Genomic DNA, 11862 nt, shown 5'->3' on the forward strand with positions numbered 1-11862 from the left:
GCACTTGTAGTATTCCCAATTAGAAGATACAACATCATGTGGCAGAAAGTGTTATGTACCTTCCCAACTTGATTAAATTTGTGCTTTGAGCGGTACTCAGGTTCTGGTGGACAGCTCAGTAAACCACACAGCCAGGAGTTTCCTCATTGTTCTTGAGCTTTGAAGCCTGCTGGGGCACAGGACTGAAACATGATATGTCTGAGACGTTGATACAATATAATCTTATGCAACACCAAAGAAATAATTTATCTTCTTACCGACCACAATAACATAAAATTATTCCAAGTGGTTATTTTTAAAGCTTCCTTTTATTGACTTGTTGATTCACTTCATATGGACACACCAGAGTGCTATGGCTGATGCATCCTTTTCAGGAGTGGAAATTGGAAACCAAACTCTTGGACCTATTATGAGAAGGGTTTAGTTACATTTGGATCATCTAACTTGGTGACTCCCAACCTGGGGTGCCAAAAATCACAGAGGGGTGGATGAGGTTGCCACCACACACCGAGTAGGGCTGTAGTGATGCAATAATCTCACGATACAATACACGATATTCTGTCCACGATACGATATATATTGCGATATTCAGCAAACGATACAATTCAGTACACTTTTGCGATTTTCTGAAAGATTTTAGAGGGACAGAGTGATTTTGGTGACATTTTGTGACTGTTATAGAGTTGGATTGAATTAATTTAACTGAAAACTGATTAAAAGCACCAGCTACACAATACCTGGCTCTGGTTGGACATGGAGACAGACTTAAAGTCGACAGCTGGACAAAATGAATCAAAGAAGTGGTGAGAAAACATGTTTCTTTTAATTGAAATAGTACAAACTGTAGCTTACATGCATTTGTAAAGTAAATAAAGTGCACCAAGTACTCTGCTCTGAATAGTTGAGTTTGATACCTTTTTAACCTTGACACTTAACATCTGAAGGAATCACTCTAAGCCTGATGACCTAATCACTCTCCCGGTGAAGCAAGCAGTGAGTGAGCAAGGTAACAGCTGGATGTTACGATACTTGCAGATGAATATCGACTTTTTTCTAGGAAATAAAATATCGATATATATCGCAATATCGATATTACACAGCCCTAACGCCAAGTGTTAAATATAATTATACACATATATAAAGTAGGGCAGGAACTTCTGTTGTTGCTTCATGTCTAATCAATATCCCGCTTGTTTCAATTAATTTCGAACGTGCTCTGAAGAGTGATCTGTCGCGATAGAACTGTGGAACAGGTCTGAGAAAACGCTGTCTGTGAACTACATTCAAGAGAGAGATTCCTTTGTGGCATCATAGAGTGATGACATCACTGCTGATGTCATTGATACCATTGGAACTGAACATTCTATTGTGGCCTGATGCAGCCCAGGTCCCAGACGAGTTTAACAGGGGAGCATCGGCTTCTTTTGGGTGGAGCAAAGTGAATACACAGCAATAATAAAATTATTAATGTAAAAGAAAAATGTACAGTGCAGTAAAACTACTCATATAAGTACCTTTTTTCCAAAAAAATTACTCAATGTAACAAGTACTATTTTTTTTAACATAAACAACATCAGTAGCCTATTGGCAACTAGTTAATAAGCTTAAGGTGCTGCATTGTTATTAGCTAGTCGCCATTTAGCTAGCATTACCTGCATCCAACAGCTTTACTCAACTCAGTCGGTTAGTTTGAGGGAAAACTGTGCAAAGTTCTTTGCGTTTTGCTGGTTTGCTGCCATGATTCTAACACACCTGAGTAGCTCTGCACAGCAGCAGCAGGTCTCCTTCACTGTTGCACAGGTGTAAATCCAGCGCGAGCGTCTTAGCACTCATGTTGTGTTTAGAGGCGACTCGGAAAAACAGGTTACTACATGTTAACAACAATTAAACTGTTTTAATGGCTGAAAAAAAGTGACAGAAGGCACAGATATTGGAAGTGCGGAAGCCCCTACTGTGTCAAATTGATACAGGAAAAACAACAAACAGCTTCCAGTCCCGGGGGTGCACAGCTGACTCCTTCAGCGGGCAATGACCCCCAATGCCCACCCATGTCACCGGGCCTGCCATCACCAAAGGTCTTCAAGTATAAAGCTGAATGGGTGTAATGACACTTTGCACCAATCTAATGGTTGAATAAGCCAGATAACAAATGAAAGTATCTTTTTTGTTGAGGTCAAATTTAGTGTAAATAATTTGCAGCAAAAAATGTTTCTTTTGTAAGTTTTTGATTAATAAAAAGCAACTATAGAAATTTGAGGGAAAAAAACTTGAGAGATGAAGCTCACAATTTCTGAGGTTTTTCTAGCAAATGTTTGACTTTCCAAACTCAAACGTTTTGGCAGAAATGTACTTCTTTGTTTTGATCCACTCCCAATATGCCATAGCATGTGTGTTTCAAAACTCATCACTGCTTTTGTACTAAAGAAATATTATCTTGACTTTATGTTGAAATCATAAAATTATTACTGTGGTGTTGTGTGCTTGCTTTTCCATGAATAATGTTTAGGTTAAAGCAGGAAAGGGTGTGTAGCTTTTTATATGTAGATGTAGGGGGGATTTCAACCAACTTCAGAGTTAAACCTAGATTGCCTCGTCACTGAACCATGTTCTGTTGACACAACACACATCTCTGTGTCAACTACAGGCCAGCGACACAAAGGCCAGCCCTGAAAGCACAGAGTGTGCATGTCTCTGTGGGTTTTGAGTGGGAAAGAGCAACATCAGCTATCTCCTGCTTCTGAGCTAGAAGAGACAGAAGGTACCGGGATAGCTAAAAAGAGTGGAGTTAGGCATTCAGTGAACTGTTTAATATCAGATATTTCTTCGTTCAGCAGGTGGCCAATTAACACAAGATATAACAACAGACACGTGAACTGTTCAGACTCACCTGGAGAATAACTACCGCCTCATAAATATGGAGATTCAGTCAGCTGCCACATGATGCCAGCAGGTGGGAAGAGTTCATTTGCAACTTTGCTTTAGCATTGTTTAATTCACACCTTCAGGTTAGAAGCAACACCATCTGACACAGTGAGGTATTTGGAAACCAAGCAAGTAGTCAAAGTTCAGATATTAAAACAACTTTCACTACAAAAACACAAGAAATTAGTATCCACAAGAAAACAGAATAATTTTATTGGTATAATTTTTTTTTTTTTTATGATGTTCAGATTTCATTTTCTGCTCTTCTATTTTATTTGTTTGCAGACTAAATAAATACACTTTTATATTAAATAGAATAATAAGAGTTATTTCAGTGTAAGCAGAGCTTTGTAAGAAATTTTTAAAAAAGTTTCACTCACTGAGACTCAAGTCCTATCGTTCATGGTAAGCAGCTGTTTAAAAAAATCGGATTATATGTGAACATCACTACGACTTTCTCTTTTTAACTCTTTGGGAGTTAAAAAGAACACACACCATGTGCTGTTTTACCAACTGCAACCCCAGGTAAGATAATAAGAAAGCTCGCCAGACATTTTGTCAATATTTCTGCCGTGGCTCGGAGAACAGTCTGCCTGGCCCAACACTTTCTCAGAGATATGATGCAGATTTTTTTTCTTTCAAAAAGCTTTCAAAAAGCTGTTCTTCGGCAGAACATTTTCTCCGGGTTCCTCATCTTTAGCCACCAAGGTTTTTATGGTCTCAAGCCGCCTAGTAAGACAGTAATTTGAGTGCGACCCTAAAACATTTACAGTGTTTGGTCACGATGACCGGCTCTTCCCTTCTATGACGCTAACCATAGCCTACACTTAAAGTCAACTTGCCTCAAAATAGACTCCCGACTGGCCGCAGCATTGCTGGAGGACCTCAGTTATCTATATCACCACCTAAAGAGTCAGCACATTTCTGCCTGTTTGCATCTGCACCAATGCAGGGAGCCTTCAGCTGTGCGGTCCCCACATGTGGACATTGGTTTGACAAAAAAAAAAAAGCGCTTTCACACATCCTTCTCCTCCACAATTGTGCACAACTTAAGAAGCCAGCAGCTCATGGTCAATGAATTGGATGTAATTACAGAGCAGCTTTATGTACACCACACCCTTCAAAATATGTTGTTTCCTCTCATGTTAGGTCTATATTACTTCAGTGTTAAGCTTTTCCTCTTTTTATAGTCGTTTTCTACGATATTTGTTTTCCCCCCTGTAATCTCCAGCTGCTTGATGCCGACACCTATCCAGTTAAAGGTTCAGCTAAAGTGGACGAGGCTTAAATGTGGATCTGTTGCCACAAATAAGACACGGATGCAACTTCATATCCTTCACCAAGTATGAAAACAGGTCACAAATAGTATGCAGATGGCCACAAATAGCTGCATTTTCACACCAAGCAGCCTTCACATGCATGCCAAGACAGCCTTTTAGTGGTTTCCTTCTATAAACTGACATGTCCTTCGGGATCCATCATGTGGGTCAAATCCAAGAACTCACCAGGGACACAATTCTATACATCACTCTTGTAATACACAATTTGCATATTATCTTTGTATTGTAATGCTGCAAACTCCAGTTGATGTATTTAGAAAGTTATGAACATTAGCACGAGGTACAGTGCCTTGGAAAAGCATTCATACCCATTGAACTTTTTCACGTTGTCACATTAAAAAAACAAATCTCACAAGGTCTGTTTGAATTTCATGTGAGAATGAAAAGTGGTGCATAACTGAGAAGAGGAAGTTGGAAAAGGCGGTGCAACAATCTGGGGAGGGTTTTCCCCATCTTGTAAATGAAGTTCAGGGTAAACTAGTGCCTTCAGATGTTGCCTAACAGAGTTTATATATGTCAGTGAAAATCCACCTGTTCTACAAAGCCATGAGAGGTTTGTTAAAAATAATTTATGAACAAACAAGTAAAAACAGCACACAGTTCAAAGAAAAAGACAAAGAAGTTTAAAGGTGGCTTCTCACCTGATAGTCCTGTAGATTTGAATTGATTTGGGGTCAAATCTGCAGCATCTTTGTTTTGTTTTCAAGCTGGTGTGGTTCACAGAGTCAAATGATCCAAACCCTTTGGAAAAACCTGTTCACCTATTCGCCTGTGGTGGCACTGGACCAAGAACCATTGAAGAAAACAACTCAAAAACCTCAGAAGACATTGAGTGCAACTTCCTCCTTCACAAAATGTAACCAAAAATGAAGTGGCATCAGATTTTAGGGTTTGTAGGATTTCTCTTTTGTCTTTGGCAAAAGATCATGAGCTTTTTCTCCCGCTAGTGTTACAAAAGCGTGTTTGTTTTGCTTGCATTTGCCCAGAATGCTCTACAGTACAGTCCGCTTCCTGCTTTTGTAGTGGTCTCCGGTCCACTTGGTATTCGAACAGCACCAAAGTTGTGTTGTTTCCTTCAGTGGTTCTTAGCGCCACCACAGGTCAGAGGAAGAATAGGATTTTTTCAAAGGGTTTGGATCATTTGATACAATGTGTACTGACAGGGAACTACAGCAGCTCACAATATAACAAATGTAGCAATTTTAGTCCCCAATAGAACCGAGTCTACTGGACTATTAAGTGTGAAAGCACCCAGAAACTCATGGAGTACCCCACTAAACCTGAGAACAATTCCTCAAAGAAGAAGCCAAGAGGCCCTTGGTAGCTGCGTTTAAGGAACTTACAGAACATCTTGATAAAGATGCACTTAATGCATTTACAGAATCACCTCGACACCTCCTGACAGACTGCTTCAGCTCAATGGATGCGAACAAAGCATGAGGCCAAGAGACACTTCAAGTCTGTCTGGAGGTTTTATGTTTGTGTGGTGCTGCCATGGGTGACCAACACTCATCCAAACATCCTGCACTGAAGCTCAGCCTGGTTTCTAGGGTTCTACTGTCTACTTTCCCGGATAAGTTATTTTGTAATCTTAACCCTCCCAGGTTGGTCTTTCAGGATAAAAACATACAGGTTTTGGTCAAAGTAGTTCAAAACTAAAAACTCTTATGCTCCAAACAATATTGTTGTGACAACTTTAAAGCAGATATTTGGGAATACTCATGGCTATTTTGCCATATTTTAAGCAGTTTACAAATCTGCACCTCACTTATCCTCTCAACTGAGGGGTCCCTAATCTCTGTTTGCTCTGTAACCCCCCCTCACAGCTTTCATCAGCTGTTGTCTCTTGTCAACACACATGAAGTCCATTCTGGTCACTGGATATCAGCCAGTATCAGCTCTAATCTTGGAGCTCTTTTTAACAAGATTTTTAAACCACAGTTGTCTCTGCTGTTGGCTTGTGAACTCCAACCCGAGGCTTAGATTGAGCCACTTATACCAGTTGCTGCATGCCTCAACACCATTACATGTAAGCACGCCTGCAACCTAAGCCTTAAGAGGTTTAACGATCTATTTAATTTCATTATCATCAATTTGATTGCCTCAAGAGGAGAGGCGGCATCAACAAGCCCCGACACAGGAGAACAAAAATAGTGACTAAAGGGAGATGTTTCTTTAAATCTTGTGGGTTGCTTCATGGTTAATAAGCTTGGCAACAGTAGCACACTAAGTAGTTTCACCACATATAAACAAAGCTGAAGTTACTCCCTTTCGCTTTGATCTACGCTGCTTCTATCACCACCAAGAAAAGAAATGATACTTAATGTTTGTTCTGTAGCAGGCGCCCAGCAGGCAGGTTTAGCAGGTCCTCCTGCCCTCCAGCTACACCTCCCACTAAAACCATTGGAACATGCTCGTGTGTGCTAACACACCAACTAAAATCCATTTTATATTGCCTCAGAGTTTCACAACCATCTGTTTTAATGTAAGGGTAGAGCATACAATCCTGATGCAGATATATACAGCTAATGGTTTGTTTTTTTTAATTCCACAGTGCAGGTTTGAAAGACTGTCTTCTTTTAAGCTAGGGTCTTAAACCATCAGCTAGCAGGACCCGCCAAGACCAGCCTTTCTAATGTATTGTAGACTGCAAATGCAACTTAAGTGGCTTTTTAGTGCTGTATGAATTTTTTTTTGTCTTTTTCATAGCAGCCTGAACGGACCAATTCCGATATTTTCACTCAAAAACACAAACCAATTTGTGCCACTTCTATGCATGGTATTAAATCGATATGTATACTTTTCAAAATGTCTGCAGACAGAACGGTCATGTTGCATTTTATCTAACTTTTACGTCATTTCTTCTGCACCAGAAAAAAACACAACTGGTAGCTGACTTCTTCTGCAGTGTATTTTTCTGATTTGTTCAGGTGAACAGAAACCAACAACTCATCAATAGAACGTCAACACCCCAGTTTACTTTAGCTTCAGTTAGGCCTGTTACAGTCAGTGACATGCGGTCAGGGGAGGCAGGTGAGGCAGAGCCTCACCTCTCATTATGGAAAAATAATATATAATAATAAAATCATTTCTAAAGATATTTTCACCCTGTGGTTTGTACTATAAAGTACCTATTTTTCATTTAATTTAACCAAATCTGATGGGTTTTTTCTTCAAAATCGCTGAATTTTCTTATTTTCCCATTCGAAGCCGGTGAGGCAGCAGTGAGCTGAGCCTCCCCTTGGATTGCGCAACCTCTAGCTAACTGCACCGGTTGCCATTCTCTGAGAGCATTGCTCCTCCTGTCTGTACGTCGCCAATGAAATGGCTACAAAAACATTTAATGTATGAACTGACTTTCCATAATTTAACTTATGTATTTAATGTACTGTGTTTTTATTGTCACCAACTGTGTGTAACGTCGTGTGCGGAGGAGCGATCAGAAACGGCAGAGAACAGATTCGAGGTGAGGCAGGCAGTTCTCTTGCCTCATCGCTGGGGGCGCTCATGAACCCAGACATTGTGGCTCCACAACTGCAGATTTAACAGCGATTTAGCCATACAGCAGCTGCGCTGATACAGAGAGCGAGAAACACGTGGTTTTGAGTTGTACTGTAATGGTTTCTCCTTTTGCTGTTAAGCACAGCACGAAATTAATAATATATCTACATGTCTTAAGTTTGATTGAGATAACGGAATTATTCTGCGGTGGCGGCGTGACTAAGCATCACATGTTAAAGAATAGTTTTTTTGCCCTCCAGCATTGTACGCATGCGCGAAATTTCCTTATGTAAACAATAACATACAGGGGTCTAGATTTGTAAATCCGATTATAATTAAGTCGGTGCCTCGCCAGCTATGAACCTCACCGCACGTCACTGGTCACAGTAACACAAATTGTCCCAGAAGTTATTGCAATAAATGATAATATTGTTGTTGTGAGATCATTTTCAAGTCATAATGATGTAATGTCCAAATTATGCAAGAACACATTCTCAGAGATCATTAAACTTTAAGTCCCAATGAACATTTAACACTGGGACATTTTAAATATGCAAAATAAATCCACAAAACAGAAACAACAAATAACATGATTTATTTAAGACTCTGTAAACAAAATTGTCCTTTAAAAAAAAGAATTAATTGAGTCCAGAGTGAAGACTTTTGTCATCCAGCTTTTGGTAGAAAGAAAGAGAGAAATAAGAAAAAAAAATGATAAGAGAATTATTAAGCTAGTCTTAATATATCATGTGATTAATAGATTTATTGCCTAGTGGAGCAGGCCTCGATCTGCCTGTCTCTTCCTTTCTAAAAGAAAATCCAAAGAAAAGGTCCAAAACATACAGATTAATTACCACAAAACAATTTTTTTGCAGCATCCTAAATTAGATTTTCCCCAATTTCACAAAACACAAAATTCCCCACAAAGCATCTTTTAATGAGCAATGATGATGCACTTTTATGAGCAAGTACAGGCAGACATGTTGGGAAAGTGATCAAGTGCAAGCATGGCAAATATTGTATTCAAAACAACAAGAAAGGAGAAGAAGAAATCAACAATGCATCGTTTTTATGATGACCAGAACAGAAACAAAGAGACACTAGCTTCTCCTTAACAAGTCCATCTCTGCCTCCTTACCAGATGGGTGGGAGTGGCTCTTTTCAATATGACAGCACTCTGCAATGTAATCATTCCCTAATCTCTACATTTCCTTGTAAAGCAAGCTCGCATGTCGGATCTGATTGGAATAAAGCTTAACAGTGAGATCCATCACTGGATTCTCTACTGAAAGAGTACAGACAAAAAGTAGAGTTGACAGATGAACTGAATGCTCCACCGCCCCTCCTCCTGAAACGTGGCTGACCGTGAAGCTCTTCTTTCAACGATTATCTGTCTCTCTGCGGGCGGCCCTGAGGACAGACCAGGCCAGGCCAGGCTGCTGGACAAACGGACTCATTCTCTTTGTCTCACCGTGTCTGGAAGCTGAGCCGCTGCAACAGATAAACATCACTCCTCCCAGCGCATGATGCCGCGTGCAAGGGGACGGAGCTTGTGCGTGCGCACCTGAGCTGAGCGAAAAGTGCTTCTTTGTTTTGCTACATCCCACATAAAGCCTAAAAATCTCAACCTAAACCATAATGTCTAAAAGAAATGCCTCCCTCGCAATAAAATGATTGGAGGCAGAGGACGTCTCTGGAGCAGCATCCGCTGCTGATGACCTGCAGATGTTTGCTAGGCCCGCGGCGCTGACTGACAGGTGGCACCGGGCAATTAAGACAGCTACGCATTTAGTAAAATGATGGAGACGTTCAGAGACTTACCTCAGTGCCACGCGGACTGAACTTTCATCCTGTCCCGTCGTCATTGCTCCGTAAAAAGAAAAGAAAAAACTGTCGAAAAACTATAGTATTGCAGCAACAACAACAAGAAATGTATCTTGGCTTATTTCCCTTTGGATTAAAAAAAAAAAAAAGGCAAGAAAGCAGTGCGCACTCTCTCCTCGGTACAAGGCAGACGGCGCTTCTCACCTCGAGTTCAGTGTCGTCATTTTGAGACTAGCTGAAAAATAACCTTGAAGGTGTTCAAACCATGGTATGAGCTAAAAGTTAAGTGATGCACCGCATCTTTGTGCCGCTCTGGCCGGGTGCTTCAGCTTCGGCTGAAGCTTGACATGCACACTGAGAGAGAGCCGCTACGGCTTTAGCTACGGGGAAAGCCATGCGCGCGCGCAGAAACGCACGTTAAAAAAAAACGCATCCGCGCGCTGCCATTCCTCTTTTTTTCTGCTCGGTACACACCGGGAGGGAGCCGCAATGCGTCAGCAAGCCACGCCCTCTCTTACTTGGAAAAATTGCCGGCGGAATGACGTCATAGAACGACTTTGGGAGAAAAAACAAATACAGGTGTTTGAAAGAGTTTATTCCATGTAGCTTTATTATTCACACCTTCCTCTTCGCTTTGCCTTCGCTTTGCCTTAATATTAGCACTGTAAGACCACTTTATTTATTATTTTATATAATCACAACTGTTGCAATTTCAATTTTTGATAGTTTGAAATGTACATTGTTTTATCTTTTTTCCTATTTCTCGTGCTTTGTACAAATCAATAGAAGCATATTTTTAATCCATTTATTCCCCATGTTCTATAGAAAAGCATAAATGTGAACACATATTTTTATTATTATATCAACTTTAATAAGTTGATTTTCTTATCACAAATAAAACAAGTGATCCTTAAAAATATATACTGCTCAAAATAATAAAGGGAACATTTCACTTTAATTTTGTGTGTGGCTCCAAATCCAGGCCTCCATTGGTTAATAAATTTGATTTCCATTGATGATTTTTGTGTGATTTTGTTGTCAGCACATTCAACTTTGTGCAGAACAAAGTATTCAATGAGAATATTTCATTCATTCAGATCTAGGATGTGTTATTTGAGTGTTCCCTTTATTTTTTTGAGCAGTGTATATTAAAAACAGTATCAGTTCACATATTGTTGTTTTTTTCCTATTAAGCCAAAATATGTAATTTTTCCTTTTATAGTAAAATACAGTAAGTAGAAAAGTAACTGGTTAGATTTCCTTGTAAAAATAAAAACAATCATAAAAGAATATTTGTCCCACTTTAAAATAAATATAGATGAACAAGATAGTATATCTTACATTATATCAAACATTTTGATGATTCACAGCAGGAGTTAGATGTGGAGAATGTCAGAATTATAAGAAACAGATCACTTATGTTTTTTTTTAATTGTCAGTAATTTTATTATCCTTTTAAACATTAAAAGCAAATCAAACTAAATTTATTCATGAAAATCCGATCCAGCTGCAAGCTCAGAGAAAAGTGAGATATTGACATTTTCAAGGAAAAAAATAGAGATTTTATAATCTCATATGACTCATTAATGCCTATTGATTTTTATAAAGCATGCTTTTTTCTTTTTTACACATTTGGTATTCTCAATTGAGAATATACAGTGGACATAATTCTAATATTTATTTTCAAGCTGAGGGTGATCTTGACTTGTGCTCCGCTACTGTTTAACATCAGAAGATCATAGAGGAGCCAAGAATGGAGCCACTTTTCAACAGACCAAACCAATGGTGCCATCTTGTGGCTTCAGAGGGAAAAAACAGTGACACAAAGATTTGTGTTGAGAGCCACTTACGTTACGATTACTTATCTTACTTACATCCCCGTACATCATGAGGCTTCCTCATGCCCAACATTTGTCTTCTAATGGAAGCATAATAATATATTATCTGTCAAAATTTGACTGAAATCCTCTCTGATAATGCTAAATATCATATTCTGTAATTAACTCTTGTTTGGTTGTTTACTGAATTGGATAACTGATAGTTGGAGAAACACAGCATACCATTATTTTGTGCATGGGAGGACTGCACCCAGCCTGGCACTTCCTCTTCATGCTACTTTATTTTTGTAATATTACGACTTTATTCTCGTAATTTTATAATTTTGATTTTCTTAGAGTGTATAATTTTGATTTTCTTAGAGTGGCCATAACACAAATGTGGCAACATTTTAGAGAAAATAAAGAGACTTTCAAAACAGTGTGAGATTTACTGGCAA

The 11862-nt window shown here is 39.2% G+C and overlaps 1 protein-coding gene across 1 annotated transcript in view; it reads right to left on the bottom strand.

The window, feature by feature from the left end:
* kif21a (kinesin family member 21A) overlaps nt 1-11846 on the bottom strand; it is a 61897-nt gene extending 50051 nt beyond the window's left edge. The window contains exon 1 of the mRNA XM_088006570.1: nt 9585-11846. Coding sequence (XP_087862696.1) covers nt 9585-9628 — 44 coding nt within the window. The 5' untranslated portion in view covers nt 9629-11846. The remainder of the gene's footprint in view (nt 1-9584) is intronic.
* Nucleotides 11847-11862: the final 16 nt, after the last annotated feature.

The sequence above is a fragment of the Poecilia mexicana genome, unplaced genomic scaffold (genome assembly GCF_051168715.1).
Source record: "Poecilia mexicana isolate PSO_F unplaced genomic scaffold, ASM5116871v1 scaffold_6, whole genome shotgun sequence".
NCBI lineage: Eukaryota > Metazoa > Chordata > Actinopteri > Cyprinodontiformes > Poeciliidae > Poecilia > Poecilia mexicana.